Genomic DNA, 21,403 nt, shown 5'->3' on the forward strand with positions numbered 1-21,403 from the left:
ACAGACACTCTGACAAAGGACAGAGGGATGAGGGGTAATTAGGGAAGTGGAGACACCTGGGAACACAGCAGTAAGCAAAACTGAACACAATGCACATGAGATGAGGTACAGTCAAAATGAAACAGGAAGTAGCACAAACACAGAAATTCAGATAAGGACACCCAAGCTTGACATAAGAACAGGGATAAACAAACACTGAAACACGTGACAGACTGGGGAGACAGAACACAGAGACATGACTGAGACTAGGGAGAGAGAGACACAGAGTTGTAAATAAACACAAACACAAGACAGAACGAGAAGCTTCTGGATTTATACAGTACAGGCCAACAACTATACTTACTTAAACAAGGGCTTGGATTATAGAGATGTTTAAATATTGTCTGTGGACTACTCTGTAGCATGTTGTTTAAGTGGACTTTAATATAGACCTGTGCATAGCTAAAATCTGTAAAAAATAAATAAATAAATAAATGAATAAATAAAATAATAATAATACTAAGAGTATTAAAAAGTGAATAAAACTGAACATTTTTTACATTAATAAATAAATAGAAACCGTCAAGCTAAATTAAGTCATTGCATTTGATAACGTGAATAAATAAAACTAAACAAATAGGAACTAAACTGTAAAGCAAAGTCACTCTGCAAATGAACTGAACTGGAAAAAAAGCTTAAAACTAAATTATAATTATGATAATAACCAAGAAAACTGTAATTATTTTGATATGGAAAGCACTTTGTGTGTAGTTATGCAGTAACAGCCGCCAGGGGGACCACTCTGTCCGCGCTCAGCTTATGGTCCAGCTGCATACTACATCTCCCAGAGTCCTTTGCGTGAGTTTATTTTAATGCAGCTACTCCGTCCTGTCCAAGCAAACAAGGAGGAAACAGATGAGCTGTCCGCTCTACTGGGGTTGATCTCTCCCCGCTGAAGTCATCTGGATGACAGCATATTAAAAAAAACACCCGAAACAGCGAGTTTTAGAGGTAAGTTGTAGGAGGTCGAATTTAAAAACCGGGTTTTAGTAAACGAATTTAAGCTAACAAAATGGCTAGCTAGCTTTCAAAGGAACCGCTCGGGTTTGCTATGGCATCGTGCAGATGTACCGTGAGTGTTTGTTTCGTTTTATTTCACCTCGTTCATTTTGTTATTTTCTGGTTTAATGGCATATATTTGTGCTAAATACCCCGACGCCGTGTTGCTGCGGGTTTTGTTGGTCTCATTTCCGCCTCTTTAGGCAGGTGTTTGCGGTGCGCTTTCGGTCTCTGATCGGGAATTTTAAGTTGCCAAACAGGCGCAGGTGACTCCCTGTGACGGTCAAAGTAGCAGCAGCATCTGGACTCGTGGTTATGAAGAAGCATTAACACGGAACAGACCTCCTTTTAGACCCGTTTTAACTACTAAAATAAAATCAGGCCTTGAGAGCATGACATGACTTTAGTCTTGGTGTGAAACTCATTTTGTTTCATAGACACTAATCTGACCTTAAGTGGAACTAATGCGTAATAAATCTGTTAATAAATAAATCAAATTTCTCCCATCATCATTCTTTGGTAGGAAGTCATAAATAGGAGTTAAATTCAGACTCGCACAGGCCCACCTCTGCACGACTGGCTTCTCCTGTAACCCTGCATGTTTCTAAGGTTTGTTTTATTTCTTTTGTTGTTGTTGTTCTTGTGCTTTTTGTCCTCAGGTGAGGTTTGAAGTGTCTGTGTGGTGCAGCTGGTCTGGTCTGTCCAGGCTGCACCACACAGACACTTCCAATCACCACACATCAAAGTACAAAGCGTATGACGTCATCACATTCTGTGTTAGGAAGTCATATTTAGGAGTTAAATTCATTGTTCATCATACTCAAGATATCTTTCTGTTATCTTGATTGTCAATCAGGTTAAGTGATCACATGACGCTAGTTATCAACTCTATAAGGTAACCCAGGGTTTCCCATTTTAGCTACTAGCCTGTTTACATGAAAGGGGTGGCGTTGGGGGCATCTGACCAATCACATACAGAGCAGCAGAACAGCTGACTTTACAAAGAAAGCTAAAACTATAAACATGAAAAGGTTAAACACTTGTATTAATAAAGTTCAAAGAGGAACTAAAAGTTCTTTTGCTGAGCTCTGTTGATGTTTACCAGTCTGGGAGAAAATACAAGCATAAATACAAAAATGGCAGTGGATATATTGGGAAAAGCATGTCGAATGATGAGCAGTGATACAGGAGACCAAGAGGAATTACTCAGATAAGATTAAATGCTTTCATGGACAAGGACATGCTAGGGACAAGCGTTGCAGACAAAAGAAAAAAAACGAGATTAATGTTTATAGAGGAATTCAAAATGTTGTGAAATTGTTCTGCAGACAAATGGGAAAAGTCAAAGAATGAAGTTGAATTTAAGAATCTAAATTGATTAGACTACTGATGCTCATCAATGGAAAGATCCTCCCACTGTCCATGGCACAGCAGTCCAAAGGGATCTTTCAGGTAAAGCAGTTTTCCAGAGAACTGATTGGTATCCAAGTGGTGATTTCATACTTGTTGATCCGTAATCTCAAACACAACCTGCTCTGAAGCAGGTTTGCTCTACAGTTTTAAGTCACTATGGTGATATACTCCAGTAAGAAGTGAGCTACCTTCATAGTACCTCTGTACTCATACCTGTGTGTTTCTTTGGCATTACAAGTGGACAAGTCCCTGTGACCCCCCCCCCCCCCCCCCCCAAAATCAGAACACTGGGTACTTGAGTTTAGCTAACCTGCTCCAGAGATGATGGGGATGATGCTGATGGTGATTTGATAATCTGAGAACAGAAACCGGTCAAAAGTTCATCAGGGAACCACAGTAGTATAATATCTTTCAACAGGCTGCAAGGAAGCGTCATTTTTATCTGGGGAAATACGAGGATGATCTAATCAACGATGTGTCTCTCTGTTGAGTGTAAACATGAAACATATGCGCACTGCTAAGTTTAGAGTGCTTGTAGATATGTTTTAAAATGCAGCTGCAGTGCATTTTAAAACCTTAAGGAAGCTGTTATTGATATTAGCCAACAGACTTCTTTTTTCTTTTTTTTTAACCTGATGGACACAATGCAGTGTAGCAGCCCTGCCCTTCGTTATGGTTTGTTCTTCATCATTCACTCACTGTGCGTCAATATGCTGGATGTCTCCACAAACAGTTCTCTGCATGCAGATGCAGTTTTTCTTCATTTGGAGCTTTGTGGGAGCTGAGTTCTGTTTACAGAGATGTTAATGGTCCTGTATGTGATTTTATTTATTAAACAGACCACCTTGCAGTGTAGCTTCCACGTTAGCTGAGGTTTGTTTTATTTGTTTTTGCTTGTTTTTTATTATTCTTGCTGATGATTTGTATTATCTAAAATGTAAGGTTCATTCATATCAGTTTGCTTATTTATTTTAAATACAGTTGTTTTTTTTCCTTTATCTTTGTCTCCATAACTGATAGTCTCTTATATCAGATTCTGCTCATAAGGTTACTTTAACATTTGAGGCCACGTTATGATTGGTTTAGGTGGCAGCACAAGCAGCTTCACTTGCATGAAATATATATATATTTTAAATAACATCTGAAGTAATTTAATGAGGAATGAGTCATCCAGTTCAGCTCTGGTATTATGATAATATAATATGTGCTTCAGTCTTAAACAAGCACAGAATTTAATGAGCTGCTTCTTCCCGACTCCCTGATTTCTGCACAGCTGGATTATTGTACCAAAGAAACTGTTTCTGTAATATTTCTGTGAAATATAGTAATCCACTAAAACCCAGTGAGTGGTGGTTAGCTAAGATTTGTTTTTGTTCTTGATGGAATTGAAACACTCAGAAACGTCATTAATATTCGCTTGTCCTGCTGCAGACTTTTCTATCCAATCTAACAGTAAGAGCGAGCGTGTGGTGCCCCACCCACTGGCTACAGGCCACATATTTCTGCAGATAAAGGCACCACCGTATTTGCCTTTATTCCGATGAAATGTCCTCTAAAGGACGCCCACGCAATTGATGAGAAGTCAGAGACCAGATGCCGATATTGTAATTCCATTAGAAAAAAGGCTGCACTTAAGTAGGGAAGATATGTGTAGGGTTTTTAAGGCCATTGCAGTCCCAAATGGAGGCAGATGGGGTATGTGAAGTTCAATATCTGTGGGCTGAGCACCCTGATACCACAACTCAAGAGTTCTGTTTCTGCGTTATCAAAGGTAGCCGGTCAGAATATTCTGGATAGTCCTATGACTTGACATTAGGCACAGACAGGAATGCTCAAGCGGTATTAGCTGTTTGAAGGTACATTAGGAAAATGTTGAACGTAATGCACAACAAGCACCTTATTTCCTCCACAGAAGGTTGATAATTAACCTTTAACCTCCGTCACTGTGATGTGTGAATACTTCTGCTACTTTACGAACTATTGTAATCATAAAACACTTTTAAAATCTGTATACTCCAATCATTTAAAAACAATAATACAGCAAACATTTAAAACAAATCTCATGGCCAAGGGCGCTGCTGGCTTCAGGACCATGCAATAATCCATGTGTGGTTTGTATTTGTATTATAATACGGTCTGTAAGACAGCCTTTTGTTATATTATTGAGAATATTGATCAACTAATTGTGATGGTGATGGTGCTCATCCGTCTTTTATCAGTCACTGCATTTTAACACAGTTTGCTCACCGTACATTCCAGTTTCTGGTCGCTGAAACCAGACCTGAGCTCCTGGGGGCCTCCCTCGGGTGAATGTTGGTTTTTAAACTTCGTACCGCTTACGAAACTTCCCCAGCAGAACAATTGGTTTCAGGTTTATTCCTGTAAAGAGTTTGTACATGATAGTTGTTTTTTTTTTGTTTTTGTTTTTTTAAATATCGGACACATAATCGGGAAAACACAAAAGGGAAACATTTGTCTTCTTTCTTTTTCATTTTCCCAGCACTAGTTTATTACATCACAGCTTAAAACACTGATTCCAGTATTCAGCTAGTTATACATCATTTCCATCCCTTCTTCTTACTGTGTTGAGCTTCAGAGATGCTTCATATTTCCATGTTTTACAGGATTGTCTGCCGTCTTTGTGCTTAAATAGTAGTTTTGACTTTTCATGTAAATGTCAGGATAGGCAGCATCTTCTTTAACTAGTTCAAGCTGCCAAAATAAATCCAGAATTAAATTTTAATACTTATAAAAAGCTGAAAATAATTGTTCTGAATCCAAAACAGTTAGATGTAGTTTGTTAATTTCCCTCGTTTTGTTATTACCCTAGAGTAGCTTTGGTGCATCTTTTCTCTCTCAGTTAATATTTATTATAAACATCCATCATAACATTACATAACAATTACTGGTCACTTTGTTAGGTACACCTTGTTTATAGCAGGTATGACCCCTGCTGCTGACAGAACTGCGTCATGAAGTCGTGTTCATTAATTGTTGACTTGAATCTGCCGTTCCACCTCATCCCAAAGATGCTCTATTGGAGTACAGTGAACTTCATGTTCAAGAAACCAGTTTGAGATGATTTGAGCTGGAAGCAGCCATCAAAAAATGGGTACAGTGTGGTTATAAAGTGATAGACATGGTCAGCATTAGCTGGGCTGTGGTGGTTAAACAATGCTAAGCTGGTACTAATTGGCTCAAAGTATGCCTAGAAAATATTCTCCACACTCTCACACCGCTATCAGCAACTTGAAATGTTAATACAAAGCAAGATGTTCATTATTTTATGTCGTTTACACCAAATTCTAACCCTACCATTTGAATGTCACAGCAGTCATCAGACAAGCAACATCTTTTCAATCTTCCGCTGTGTCCAGCTTTGGCGAGCTTGTTCAAACTGCTGCCTCAGTATTTGTTGCTCTGACTGCGAGAATTGGCACCAGCCTTGGTGTCTTTCAGAGGAACTGCTCCTGTTAGTTGTTTGCACTTCGATTCTGGATTAATTTTTCAGACCTGGAGGTTACCACTTGTAAATATGTTGGAGTCTCATATTTAAATGAAAACTTCTTAGTTAACAGATTTGAAGCAGTGGAAATTGTAACCACTCAAAGACATTTAGAACAGTGACAGGTCCCCAGCTCTAATCTGTTTCTTTGTTTCCCATATGTATAAATAAAATGTAATTTAAAATTGCTTTGACTGCTGGCCCTTGCAACTCAGACGCTAATATATATGTGGATTTATCTTTTTTTTGTTGTTGTTGTTGTTGTTGTTGTTGTTGTTCCTGAATAATTAAGCTCCGGTCTGACGCATTAGACTAGCTGCCTAATGCGTCTGTGCGACGCATTAGACTGGCTGCAGCCGTCAGGGAGTGCCATTGCCATATGTGAGGTGTAATTTGGCTGTAATAATGTTTAAGTAGGGCAGTCTGTGTGAAAACAACATCCACATAAAAACCAGGATCCATTGCAGCGTGGCAAATGTAATTGGTTTTAATGTTGGTGCTAGCTGATTTATGTGGAAAATACTGGGTAAAGTTCAGGTTTGAATGACAGTCAATGTCCCGGATACTTTGTTGTTGTTTTTTTTTTGACTGGCATTTTGTAAAGTTGAACAAGTAAATGAAAAGTATGTTAAGGATTAATAAAACAGTTGGAATAACTGCAAATGCTGAAATAATGTAATGATGCAACTGCTAGGAAGTTGAGGGTTAAATCGTTTTAGACACAATCTGGGGTGTAACTGTAATAGCTCTCTGGCATGTGAGAAGGAAGCGCCAAATGGTGAACGATATTATTTTCAGGTGCACAGTACATGCAATTGTCATTACAAAGCGACTGAATGGTTCTTTTAACACATTTATTTTTCAGGTAATTAACAGTCATTTAAACCTGACTAAAGCTCTAAAATAGATGCATTTTGTGAACCAAAAAGACTAATTCATGTAAAACATGAAAGTCACAAGACTGTGAAACCACATCACCAGAGAAAACCTGCTGGGACCAGACTGTACAAATCACGTTTCCATTCTGCCTTTTTTTTCTGTGTATCAGAGCAGCTGACAGTTAAAGCACAACTGGTTTCAGTTCCTTAAAACAAAGACAGTGTAAACAGTGTTTAATGGTATGAGGTCCAAAAGTCATTGAAGCCAGATGATAACAGAAATCTTTTTCTGGGTCATGTGATTTTTACAGGGTTTTTTTTTTTTTGTTTTTGTTTTTTTTTGTTTTTTTTAAGTAGAAAAGTCCAATTTAAGCTCAATTTGAAGCTGCTCACTTCAGTACTGTAAAATAATGAGGTGCAGCTGTTGTAATCTCTTCATGCAGGAAATGGTAAGAAATGCAAACACTGGTTAATTAACGCAAGAGTAAGTGAAAAGATTGATGGATTTGAGAGAAGTTTCGTTCGTTTACATGAAGAAAAAGATGTAATACAGCATTTTTTTCAGACATTGTGTTTCTGTTGGCTTCATCCGAACAATCACCATGTAGTAGAGAGTTTACTGCTGGATGTGAACAGGCTGGGATGACCTCCGACACCTCAGGTGTTGCACTAGACTGTGGTGGTGACGGGAGAACTGAGCCAGAAGGTGAACACTTTGATTTACTAGTCGATCTGCATTCCAGATCTCAGAAACGTCGAGTAGTGAAGAAATCACAGACGCAAGCAGCAGAAATGAGTTTCTTCTGAAGGGTTCAGTCTTTGAGATACGGTGAGGAGTTCGAGTGGCAACCATACAGAGAGCATCAACAACTATGCATATATATGGTTGGTTTTGTGCATGACTAGTGGTTTGAATTAGATTTTGGGGTTTTTTGTGTTGTGCTTGTTTGTTTGTTTTGTTTTGTTTTGTTTTTAGCTCTGCTCTCAGAAACCAGAAACATAAACACTCTTAGCACTGCAAAGTCCAAAGATCTCTAAAAGCTTTGTATTATGAACAAATCGTTATAAAATCTAACTCAACGATGTAAATCCACAGCCTGATGGAGCTTATTCTGCTTTACTATGTTGTTCCAAAAAAAAAAAGCAGAAGATTGTCTGAATTTTTATTATGACTTAGATGCTTTAGAAAATCGCAGAGGTTTACTCCCTGAGAGCCATTTCTTTACCTCCTTCATCTTCTTTTCTACAGATGCAGTGATGCTTTTAACCTCCACACAGTGACTCCACATCACCAACACCAGCCTCGCTTCCAGCTCCAATGATCTTCCACCTCTGACTCTTTCCTAAAATTGACCAGTAGGTGGGGCCAGCCCTGCCCAGGTGGGGTGGCCAGCGATGGAAGGCCGACGTGGTGGAGGCAGCAGCATCGGTAGCTACTCACAGATCCCTGTCAGAACAGGCATGGGGTCTGTCAACTCGCCGGCCGTTTCTGTGAGATTGGAGGCGTACGACATCGGAGAGAAGAAATGCATCTCGGATGTGAGGAGGACTTTCTGCCTCTTTGTCACCTTTGACCTCTTGTTCGTCACCATGCTCTGGATCATAGAACTCAATGTAAGTCTGTGTTTGTAGTGGCTGTGACAGCAGTTTTGTTTTTCTTATTAGATATCTGTAGTAATAAAGTTTTTACAGCAATGTAAAACCACACGAGATTAAGATATATCACCAGACGGTGAGCCTTTTTGACTGGGTCAGCCTACTCGGGAGACATTTATTGAATCATCTGCTGTCTTCTATTTTGCTCAAGAAAAAACTAAAACTGAAGATGATTTTATTATTTCCCAGACAATAAAGGGTTATTTAAAAGTAAAGTTAAACAAAGTCAGGAAAGATAAAACGCTAGTATTGAAGTTTTTAAACAGTGAAAGTGAAGCCATTAAAAGGCCAGGCTCAGAGCCTTTGGTTTTGCTTTTTTGTGGAAAAACATTTATTGTTCTTTTAGAGTTGTTTCTTTCAGCTTGTGGTGGACTCTCCGATTGACAGTATCATTCCTATCTGCTTTTACTTTTGTGCCTGATCGGTACGATTAACAGCAGTCAGCTTGACGCACAACTGAACTGAATAACAGAAATAAACACACCGTAGATTTCTGATGCACTAAATCACTTTGGTTGACTTTCGTTTCCTCTGCTGACTGACAGTTATTGTTTGTTGAGCTCAGTTGTATGAAAGTTCAGAGGAACTCGTGAGTAGACACCGATTTGTACACAACTGATAGCAAAGTGTGGAATATGGCATTGCATGTGAACAAAGGTTTAAAGCTGGTGAAGAATGCACGTTCCTTATCTGTACAGACTTTTTCTTAACTAAACTATCAAGTGGTTTAGTTGGTATGGTGGTTTACAGTGGTTCGCCTACCAGGTGAAAGATCCCAGAAGGAGACGTTTATCCCATTGGGTTTGGTTCAGCAAAGACATCTACCTGCTGTGGTGACTTCTTGTGACAAGGGAGAAGTAATACCATTACTTCTTCCTGTTCACAATTTTTATCTTTGTAACAACAAATCATTGAGTAATAAAACCAGCTGCCTTTTCAGTGAGTCTCTCATCTAGTGGTTGAGCTCCAAATCCACCGTCTTACACATCAGTTTGCGGCAGCTATCCTCGTTCTGCTCTTGGTGAGCTTCATATAGTGGTGCAGAAGCCAGTTCTTGACATGGTGCAGGTTCTGCAGATGGACTCTGTTGAGGGCTTCAGTCCAGTTAGGTGGAGTCAGAGAGCTGGATGAGAGACTCTCTGGAGAAGCAACAACAGAACTCCCAGAATAGCATCATAACCAGAGAGCCGGCTGGTAGTGATGACAGAATAAAGGTATGAGCGGATAGACACTGAACTTTCAAAATAAGAGCCACAGGATTGTCCATAAGTAAATCAGTCGCAGATGGCAACGTCCTTTAAGATGGATTAAAAAAGTATACCTGTTGATATACCTGATTAGATCTGTGCGCGGTCATACAACGCAGCGGCCAGATTGCACCAGACTGTCCTCCTCCAGTTATTTAAATGGACTATTAAAATATGCAATAAGATTAATGCTACAGGATATTTTAACCAAACCAAAATATTTGTGCTTTCTCAGCACTGCCCCACCATTAACATCTGGATGAGTGTTAGAAAGCTAACTAACTTTATCAAATTACAGCCATGCTTTGTTTTAAAAGGAAATAATTCTTGTCTTTAACAAACGGCAGCGTTGTTAACCCATTCAGATAAAAACAAAAACAAAAAACATACATCTGTTTGTTTCTATTCTCTTATCATGGTGGCAGTTTAGGAGGAGCTCTTGCAGGGACTTTTCTGGTTTTTAGTTACTGAAATGCTGCAGTATGTGCAGGGTGCCGATCTTTGTTTTTTCTGCTTTGAACCGTGATCTCAGGGTCTGCTGATTTAAACTAATGGAGAATTTACAGGCTCGTGCTGCAGTATTGAAGTGTCCAGCATGTTGGAACAGTGTTTGTGTCCTCCAGGACTCTGAACTGTTTACAGTATTTGACTGAAAGTTTTAATGTATTCTAAACATGTTTATCTTCTTAGATGACAGCAATCATTAATTAAGCCGAGTGGACTCTGTCTCTCTCCTTTTTGAAGATATTACTCAGCGTTGTTGCTTTTTCTGTAAATGTCACATCTGAAAAAAGCCGGAAGGAACATTTAGTAAAAAATGTTACTAAATACCATCACGATAAGAGATAAAGTCAGCAGAATTATCAAACGTATTCCTGTAAGGGTGCATTTAGATACCACAAACAAACAGTTTATGAACTACAGAAAAAAACGTTTTTTAATCTTGTGCACATATTTTAATACTCAGTTTGCCTGTTTACATGTTTTACGATTTTATTTTATCTGACTTGTTAAAAACAGGTCTGTTAACCATTAACTGTGAGGAAGCAGTTACATTATTGTCAGTCATCCTCGGTCATGATAGGTTACTGTTTATCGCTCTGGAACTGTAAAATGTCTGCAGTTGTGCACCGAGAAACAACGTTTACAGTTGGAGTGAATTGTGTCAAGGTCGAGCAGAAGCAGGACAGCCTGCATGCTGGACGAGTGGATCGAGGTCATGCAGCTGATTGAGGAAGTGATTTGACTGCGGCACACATTCCCAGAATGCTCCATTTGACCTCGGGCACTAAAATAACTGTCCACGAGAGACGAACTTGTTCTCTTTTGTGTAACTAGAAGAGCACCCTGCAAATGCACTGCAAACCTGCTCACTTTCAAAATGGAGAACGTTTCATCATCCATGACTTTAATCCTGAGCGGTTTTTACTCAACAATTTGATGACTTTTTTATTTTTTTGTGAAGAAGTTTCCTTCCTTCCTCTCAGCTGTAACACTGAACACTTTGGCTGTTACTCTGTTTTGACTAGCTGCTATGGGACTGATTGGAGGAGTAGTGCTGAGTGTTAATTCAGTTCAGTTTTTTTTATATATATCGTTAGTAAAGTGGCCTCAAGGTGCTTTACAATTATGAGATAAAGACCCAACAGTATTGGAGAGAAAACCCCAACATTCAGACAGGGTTCCTACCTTTACTGCCTTTAATACCTTTGCTATGAAAAGATACATTTTTTTGCAATTTCTGCCTCAAAATCACATTTGGACACTGTGATGAAGGTGACACACCCTGCTAAGTATAGGTCTGTCAGCATTAGGGCTGCCACAAACGATTATTTTGATAGTCGACTAGTCACCGATTATTTTTGCGATTAGTCGACTAATCAGATCATCATCCATTGGACGTAAAACGTACAGCTTATTGCACCAGCATGCATCTGCTCTTATATAACTATCATTAGCTTACAGCTTTAAGTGTTTAAGGTATGTGCTAACTAAAAATAAAGACAAGATGATAGTTTATTACATTTTAATGAAATTTGCAGATTGTTTCGGTGAAGTTTAATAAACTCCTTGCTATCTAAAATATAACAGGACACCGGAGTAAATTCTCCAGCATCTCACACTTATGATAATCAGCTGTCTGCTTGACGTTTATTCAGCTGTGTAAAAACTATAACTTTAATCTCAGCCAAACCGATTTACTCAGGAACAAATAAAATACTAGAAAAAAGCCAAACAATAACATTTTTAAGTTATCTAAGTGACTTGTATATGTTTAACCTGAGTAGCGAAAGACAGCGGTGGGTTTGAAAACGATTTGCCGGGAGTCCGGTGTTCTCACGGCTCTAGCGAGCCTAGCCCCCGGCTAGCTATTGAGCTAGTGGGTAACAGACGTCTCCGAAAACGTCGGAGCGCTTTTGAAAATATGTGGTGTCTTGATAAACTGAGCAGATATTTGAGGTTTACACAGCTACATTCTCGCCTGAAAATATGTTAAACGTTTATTTTGTGACCCAGAAAGAATAATAAGAGTAATATTAAAACTAACTAGCTGCCACCATTGTTGGAAACTGAGCTGGGCTGCGCTATGAATTCTGGGACACAGCTTCTTCTTCTTCAGGGTTTAACGGCAGCTGGCATCCTTGTACATGCAGTGCTGCCATCTTCTGTTTCAGTCCGTTATTACACTCTTAAATCCTACTACTTATTCCTGCATCTTTTGTGATCTTACAAAGCTTCAAACGACGTGTCGACTATTAAATCAGTCGTCGACGATTTTAATAGTCGACGTAATCGTGACTAGTTGACTAATCGTGGCAGCCCTAGTCAACATGATCATATGCAGCAAAAGATTTTAATTTGCACCCATTAGTAATGCTGAGGGGGTTTTATATAAATCTTTTGTTTTTAACAGTGTTTTTGATTTAATAAGGTTTCAAACTAAAATAACAGAAATGGTCAGTAACAACAAAAAATCTCTACGTAGCAGAAAATAAGGAGAATAGCTCCATGTTAATACCAGTATTATGCTCATAATTACAATACTAACTTATTTTATACAAACCACATCTGAGACGTCTTGGTTGTGCAATGACTGACACATTATTATAGTAAGTATATGCTTCTTTTTTTCTTTGCCTAATGTTGATGAAGCAGTTATGTCATTAAATCGTAGGACTTCAAAATAGTCCTGTTACTACAGGATTATTTAGGTAATTAATAATTTTTCTATCCTGATTGTTTCTTCTCAAATATGAGGCGTGCATTAGTGTGTAGGCTGGATTTAAGTTGGAGCTGCCAGCCAACCAAAGACAACTCAGGATGTCGATGTTGTATTTTTGCTGGCAGTTTGTTGATTTTAAAAAAATCAGCCTTCAACATAAGAGCACTGCAGTTGGAATTTAATGGTGTTTATACACCACTCTGCATTTAATCTCTGGCCTCTGATTAATCTTCCCTCTGATGGTCAGGAGCGGCTTCTTTGTGTACAAGCGCCGTAAAAGAAGTTCTAGAAAGAATCTCTGGATACAGACTTTCTGAATATGTTGCAGGTCGTGTTGTTGTCGGAGAGCTAAATTCCAGAGCTGAGTTCAGCCACTGACTTCAACAGTGTGGCACTTTCTGTCTAACAATTCATTCCACTCATGCCGATGATGCCACTGCAGCTGATCACGAAACTGAGTAAACTAGCGAGCAAGACCTGTACTTTGTGTTTTCAGTCCAAGTTCCTGCACTTACATTTAGTTTGCTTCTGTGTTTATCACAGAGGGGAGTCGAGTTCACAGCCCTCTAACACAAAAAGCTGAAATCCTCCAGTCTCCTTTAATGTACCTAGTTTTTCAAACATCTATTTAGGATGATAATAAAAATATATATTATCATCTCATATAAATCGAAATATTAATTATAGCACAGTGACGAAGATCCCAGCTTTCTGTGCAACCAGCTGCACTCTTGCTAGTCGATAAAGTGAATTATTTCATATTTCAATTCATATTTACCAACATACAAAGATTTTTAGCTGTTGAGTCTAAGATGTTGTAGCGGGGACTGACAGATCGCATTTCTTTATCACTTTGATCTAGAAAAAGAGCAGCTGTGTGAGTAGATTGCCAGAGTAAAGCAGCCGATAACCGTTTGACCCAAGAGATGCAAAACCACACTCGTCTGTGCTGAGCATGGTTTGCATCTCTCGGGTCAAACGGTTATCGGCTGCTTTGCTTTGACAGTGCTAACCTTAGCCACACTGAGCTAATCTGAAACTGTGTGAGAGAGATTCATTTCAGAGACATTTGAAACAAAAGGAAGTTCATTTTAATCACCCACACAGTATTTCTGTGGTAATTTTTCACATTTGATTGAGCTCAGTTTTGAATTTTGTTGTTTAGGTGACAGCACATTATTCACTGTTAGGTCTGTACAAGCTGACAGCTTTTAGCTTTAACTGTAAATGAAGCAAAAGTCTTTTTTTTGTCAATTTAATGTTAATACTCACGACTTCGTCTGAGTTGTAGCTTCTCACAGTTGCTAAACAACCTTACTCGAAGTATATTTGCAGAACCTCACAAACACATTTAAACCATTTTATCAGTGCTTAAAACCACACTATCTTTAAACGTTATCTTTCTAACCTCATGTTGTTGTTTCTTAATTTTGCAAAAATGGCAGACTCGCACTGCTTCTCAGCCTCTCATTATATTTGCAGAGTGATGCACAGAAACATCAGTTCACGGCAAAGATTCACAGACACAACTGCAGCACAGGGATTTTCCAGTTATACATATTGTTAGCTATTGTTTGCTACCAACACCAACGATGGATGGAAACAATCTGAGAGGAAGACGAGGAAGAACAAAACCAGGAACACGAGTTTTAGGTGAAATTTGAGCAGCTGTTCTGGATTTATACATGAAATGATAAGAAACTTGAAGTGTGAGACTCTTTGGTTCTTTCTTTCAGATATTTCTCAAACAAGAATAACATTTCCTTTATTTATAGTTCCTGTAAGTTACTCTTCTTGATCTATCTCGTCCTCCTGCTCTGCCTCTCGGATGATTTCCATCCATTGCCGGTGGGGGTGGAAGATTTTCAGCTGCTGTGCTTAGGAAATGACGCGAGTGCTGCAGATCTGTAAGCTTAACCTCTGCATCCTGTAGTTAACTTCATGCATTTTGCGGTGACTCATTGTGCAAAATGTGTTATTGAGCGAGGGAGAGCCCATTATTTAAAAAAAGGCATCAAAGAAGATCTGCAAATAGTCTAAAAAGGTGAAAGCTGTAAACGAGAGCAGGATTGTTTCAGTGACTGAAAATGATGCAGTTGCGTAAAAACTGTAAAAAATTCCAGAAAGTAAAAATCTGTTGAGGTCATCAAAAGCAAAGGTGAAGCTGAGGTCTGCAAACTGTCTGCCGCTGCATTTTTCATGTCCTTTTTTAATACATGCAGATATGAGTGCTGTTTTATTGAAGTGAGACTTTAAATATAGCACCAACACCCTCAGATTTCCTGTTGGTTCTAGAGAACTGATACACTGCAGATGTTGTCGAGCCAGCTCTCAGTTTAAGGCATAAAATCAAGAGGAAGTCACCGAGTGAGGTCCTTTATGACCCAAGATAGCGCTGTGCGATATGACGAAATATATCGATGACGAAATGAAAAAACTATTGTTTCAAATTGTACGCTATCGTTTGTTTCGTGGTTTCCAAAGTAAGCTGTTTACGGCAACGTTTTTCCATCGGGGCGCAGAGAATACCAGCATGGCCAGTGAATATGAGGCAGAACCAGGTAGCTCCAAACAGAAGGACTAGTCAAAACAAAACGAGGACCTTATTCCTAATGAGGGCCGACCCCTGTAGCATGGACTTGACTTGGTTATGATAAGTCTGACACACACCAGAAAACTCTACTATGCAAATTATGCCGCAAACCGGTTCCTGCCACAGACTCAAACACGACAAACCTCTTCTACCACCTACGCAAGAATCATGTGAAAGGTTGTTGACAGAGTTTACAGATGAGAAGCAAAAAGGAGCCGTCAGGTGCTCAAAATAAACCTTAGACTCAAACGTTAGAACAGGTTTTTCCTCGCAGCACGTTGTGTAATAAATACAAAGAACATGGTGGCCGTTACATATAGTTTCATGCACCGGTCAAAACACTCGGCTCCAGGTACACGACACCCAGCTGAAAACACTTCACACAAGTCGGGTTGCCCAAGATTCAGAGTTTACATAAAAAGCCCTTTTTTGTCTACATCGATACATCGTTATCAGGATGAGAAATGTGTTACATGAGGATATGAGATTTTGGTCATCACGCAGCCCTAACCCCAAATGTTTATTTGAATCTTACAACTTCCCATGTTTTTTGTGTTGTATTAAAACTTATGATTATTATTTTAGATGGAATAAACTTACAAAAAATCTAACTGCCTCACTCAGGTCATGTTAGCCTCAGTTGTGTCAGGGTTAACTTGAGTATTTGTCACGACGAGCTGTTTGTGTTTGTCAGGTGAACGGCGGCATTCAGAATCGGCTGGAACAAGAAGTGCTGCACTACGACTACCACGCCTCCTTCTTCGACATCTTTGTAAGGTTCTTTCTTTTGCTTTAAATGATCAACTTTATATCATTTATTTTATGTGGGGGTTTTTTTTTTTACTATTTTTATTCCTTCCTTTTTGTTTCCCTCCTTCTGTGCCACCTTCATCTTCCTCCCCTCCCTCAGCTGCTGGCAGTTTTCAGGTTTGCCGTCCTCATCCTGGCCTACGCTGTCTGCAAGCTTCGTCATTGGTGGGCAATCGCGGTAGGTTTTAAGGCTGTATGCCACAACAGTGTTTCTGTAATTGCGCCAGCAGAGGGCGCTGCCCAGCAAGAGCTCACATTGTTGGGTGCACAGTGAAGTGTCTGGCAGGAGGATGCACTAATTCTTGTTTCTGTGCATTAAATATGTCATCAGGGGGCATCAGTGTTTGTTACAGTGTGATTCTGTGATTTTCCATTTCACTTCATTATATTCTGTATATTTAGAGAGTTAAAGACCATTAACATGAGGATCTTTTCAGGTAAAAGGGGTTCTGTTTAAAATATTAGCAAAAATAAGAGCATGAGCATTTCTGATGTTTTCTGTCTTTGTGCAGATCACCACTGCAGTCAGCTGTGCTTTCCTGATTGCTAAAGTCATTTTGTCGAAGGTAAGAAAAAGCTTTACAATTCTTAACGAATACATTTTTATTATTAATTTTACATGAATTCAATCAAAGATGTGTGTTTCTGCACTGAGGTCAGTATGTCTGCACTAGGGGTGGGTTTTTATAATCGATTTATCGATTAAAATCGATTCTGGCTTGGATTACGTAAAATCGATTCATTAAAATCCTGAATCGATTTTTTAATATAAATTTATTTTGCCCGAAATGCCAGAATCTCAGGTGAAATCTCACAAAACTTCAACAACCACCAAACAGCTAAAACAATAAATGAGAGCAGGAACACGGATTCTGCACAAAGACTTAAACACACAGTGCAGCCCGCGGATCAGAATCAGATGTCGAATTTCTCACAGTCGGGGCTGAAAGCCGACAGCCCGCTGATTCTGATCTGTCGGCGGGTCCGCGCTTTGTGTTCACGCCCTTTATGCACTGATTGTAAAGCTGTTAGTTTGATGTCTCTCCAAACAATATTGACCGAACCAGCAGCAAAAGAAGATCCAAACTACGCTTCACATAAACATCATCATGTATTCACTCTTACTGTTTTGCTTCTACCATGATGCACAGCTCTCTCTCTCTCTCTCTCTCTCTCTCTCTCTCTCTCTCTCTCTCTCTCTCTCTCCCCCTCTCTCTCTCTGTATGGTTTTCTGCATTATTCGCTTGCTTGTTACGCACAAGTCTACCTTTGTTTACAGCGCTATCGCCGACTTTTTTTTTCTTTCCGTTTTATATACTTCCGAAAAGAAAACCTAATTTCTTCCGTTCAATGCTGAACAAATTTAAACTTTTTAAAATTATGCAAAATGCAAAACGCTCAGCCATGTCTCTAATAAAACCGCTGTAACTTCAGAGGTAACGTTCATGTGTTGATTAATGGTTTTCTTTCGTTTTTGATGTACTGCAGAATATTTTTATAAAATCCCAGGCCAGGAAAAATCACCTTCATGTGTTTCTGTGTTTTATCTTCAGCTACTTTGACACAAAGGCATCTGCTGTGACGCTCACACCTTTGATAAAGTCTTGCGTGTGTCAGCTTCCTTTTTATAGATACAAAAATATGTAAATGTACTGATCTGAATTATAATATTTCTGACTGTCAAAATTTCCCAGATTCAAATCGAAGTGAATCGAATCGAATCGAATTAAATCGAATCGTGGATCGAATCGATTCTGGACCTTGTGAATCGGATTTGAATCGATTCTAGAAATCAGTGACGATACCCAGCCCTAGTCTGCACTTCTCTCACCTCAGTCTCATCCTCTGTCTGCACTGCTGGGTGTACACACACACACACACACACACACACCTTAACAGCACCTCAGAAAACAGGGTGGTACTTAAAGCTTTGATCTAAGAAACCTGACAACATCTAATATTTTCATTATTTGTAACAAAAATATTGCACTGACTTTAGTTTTTTACTTCTAATAATATCTTTATTTATTTTAGTATTGGTGTCAATGTCCACACACAAAAACCTCTTACAGGACAGTTTGTTGTTGGAGTTAATTTTCCTCTGCAGTCTTTGCTCCATATTCCCAGATGGCGATGCATACATATATGAGGATTTAAGGAAGTGAAGCAAACTATCTCCTTCCTGTACAGAAAAACCTGTAATTGCTGCTGCTTAACAATAATAAATATTTGTTTTTGCACCTTTTAAATTTTAAATGGTCAGATTTTGTATGCTTTGTGTAGAATTACGTATTCATATTGGGACGTGTGTGTTTCTTGTGTAGCTGCTGAGTCAGGGGGCCTTTGGGTACCTGCTGCCCATCATCTCCTTCGTTCTGGCCTGGATAGAAACGTGGCTGCTCGACTTCAAGGTCCTGCCTCAGGAGATCGAAGACGAAAACAGTGAGTCTCAATTGACCTAATAATAAAAAAGGCACCTTCATTACTGTTGCAGTGCTGCTGCTGTCACTGCTGTGATCTCTGTCAACAGATCATTTACCGTACAGGTTCCTTTTAAAACCTTTCATTATTACTTTAAGTTAGCAAAAGAATGTGAAAAAACAAGTACTATGACTCAAGAGCCTCTGAGTGGAGAATGAAAAAGAAACAAGAAAACGATAACGAACAGCAGCAGACGCTCTGGTGAAACACTCCCACCTGCTGGTGAACATTCAAAGCTACATACTGAGTAATTTTATTCAGTTGTTTAATTTAAAATAAAAGATCGTGGGATAAGAAGTTAATATTATAATAATTTATTATAATGTTAGAGTAAAGTGTAATGCATAGTTTACCTGTAATTATTAATAATTATATGCCATGAACAACATCTGCAAATGTGTTTACTCACCTGATAAATTAAAGTTATTTCACCACTGTTATGTTACTGTTATGTTATTTTAACCTCACTGATGTCGTGCTGATGCAGTTATTCCTGCTTCCTTCATCCTTCTGTGTTTCAGGACATCGGTCCATCATAGATACAAGTAGGGCTCCTCTCCTGGGCCCAGGTCCTTTATCTGATGGGCAGTTCTACTCTCCGCCAGAGTCTTTGGCAGGTCTGTTTCCTCCCACTGACATCAGACAAACCCAAACACACTCGCTTCAGCTGTCGCTCCTTCAGACTGCTCAGTCTGATGATTCTGACTCTTCATTCCCATTTAAATGAGCGTACAGACACAAAATATGAAGATACACAGATCATTTTATTGTCATTATTATTATTATTATTACAGTTTTTAGATTTCCAGCTTTGCACTTCACACTCATAAATGAGTGGCGTAGCTCCTTCAGTATTTGTTTCACTGCACAGTGAAAGGAGCTTTTTCATCTGCAGACATCTTATTGCTTAGAAAATAATTCAATTACTCAGCTGCCTCTGCAGTGAGCTTTCCATACAATGGGTGGGCCCATCCTTTGCAGACACAGACACTCTCCAGAGCAGAAGCAGAGCTGCAGTCGATAACACAAAATACAAAAATAATTCCCGTTTCTGTAAAATGTGAAGAATTAAAAAGGAAGGTTTATTCTCACACCAGACTCCTGCAGCTGCTTTGAACCTGCAGCCTCCTGCAGACGGATTAAGACAAGCCTCAGATGTTTCACACAGGTCAATAAACAAGAAAATTTAAAAATGATGAAACCTGACAAGACGGGAATTGTCAGGCTGGTTATCAGTGGCTGAATTTTCAAAATAAGAGCGAAGGGCATCATCTGCTATTAAGCAGTTGTAGATGCCATTAATGTCTTTAAGGATAATACATTTAGTTGGCATGAATACCTGAGCTGTCCGGGTTCAGAGAGGTCGTCTTCTAATCCTGGCTCCACCGTTCTTTTCTCATCCTAAATTTTCTGTGGTGTTTCTATAAAAACGCTGACCGATTTCCCTTTCGTGTTCAGACTCTGACGAGGAGCTGGATGATAAACACGAACCTGAAAAAGGGCTCATTACACAAGTGACTTAACAGGTAAGAATACGTAATGACAGACGTCAGTCAGGATTCGTATCCACAGTATTAGTCTGATGTGCTGTTTTTTTCTCCACAGGATCTCCGATCCTGAACGTGGAGGGATTTTTGGGTCCTCCAGCGTTGTGCTACTGAGGGGAAAACTTCTGCCTTACACTTTCAGCCATTTTAGTTTGTATTTGTTCCAAAGGAGTTCATATCCACAAATGCAGCTCACGTTCTGATATCAGCCTTCTGCACGTACACCGGGACCGGGAAAGTGCCACTTAAAAGTTTCAGTGTCATGAACTCTGGTTACTGTATGAGTTTTGTTTCTCCACCTTTAAGGAACTCGAGACCTTACAAGAGATTTATCTGAAATAAATCATTACATCCTTATCAGCATCCATCCATAATTCAAAGCATTGCATTCATTTTAAAACTTAAAAAAAAATAATATATATATACACTTTCAATTAAAAAACAGAGTGTTAATGTCTTATTTCCAGCATAATGTTTACTTATAATTCTGTGATCATTTTCTTATGCTTCGGTTGAGTCACTGCAAAGGAAAATAGGCTCATGGATTCCACAGAAAGGATTGTTCAGCCAGTATTGAGCCTGCAGACCAGACTGTAGCAGAAAGATAAAGTCAAACTCTTACAGATGTTTATGATTACTTCAATGTCTTAAAAATGTGCATGAAAGAATATTAAAGTAACATATAGAGATGTGAACGATACTGTTTGTTTTGAAACGAGAGCGAAGGATCGTGTGTTAAAGAAAACGAGCCATAAACGTGCAGCATGTACACTCGGAGATTTGGGTTTCGTGCACTGAACAGAAGGGACGCTGCTCTCGAAAGCTGCTGTGACGGGCGGGGAAACGCTCTAATGGAAATGTACATATCTTCATGCATGCTTTGCAAGCTCAGTGGATGTTTTTTCTTTTTTTTTCTTTTTTAAAGAAAAGCCTGTCTGTATAACAGAATCATTAAAATGTTAAAGGTTATGTGGTTTTGTTTAATTGTTTATGTCAAATGTCGAGTTCAACA

The 21,403-nt window shown here is 39.1% G+C and overlaps 1 protein-coding gene across 1 annotated transcript; it reads left to right on the top strand.

Annotated features, from left to right (window-relative positions):
* The first annotated feature begins 837 nt into the window (after window positions 1-837).
* On the top strand, window positions 838-21,360 carry stard3nl (STARD3 N-terminal like). Its single transcript, XM_085140961.1, has 9 exons — window positions 838-990; window positions 8,084-8,448; window positions 16,248-16,325; window positions 16,464-16,541; window positions 16,876-16,929; window positions 18,688-18,805; window positions 19,366-19,461; window positions 20,303-20,370; window positions 20,450-21,360. The coding sequence occupies exons 2-8, from the start codon at window positions 8,230-8,232 to the stop codon at window positions 20,365-20,367; spliced, it is 708 nt and encodes a 235-aa protein (XP_084997087.1). The 5' UTR covers window positions 838-990; window positions 8,084-8,229; the 3' UTR covers window positions 20,368-20,370; window positions 20,450-21,360.
* The last annotated feature ends 43 nt before the right edge of the window (window positions 21,361-21,403 follow it).

This window comes from Neolamprologus multifasciatus, chromosome 18, assembly GCF_963576455.1.
Source record: "Neolamprologus multifasciatus chromosome 18, fNeoMul1.2, whole genome shotgun sequence".
Lineage (NCBI taxonomy): Eukaryota > Metazoa > Chordata > Actinopteri > Cichliformes > Cichlidae > Neolamprologus > Neolamprologus multifasciatus.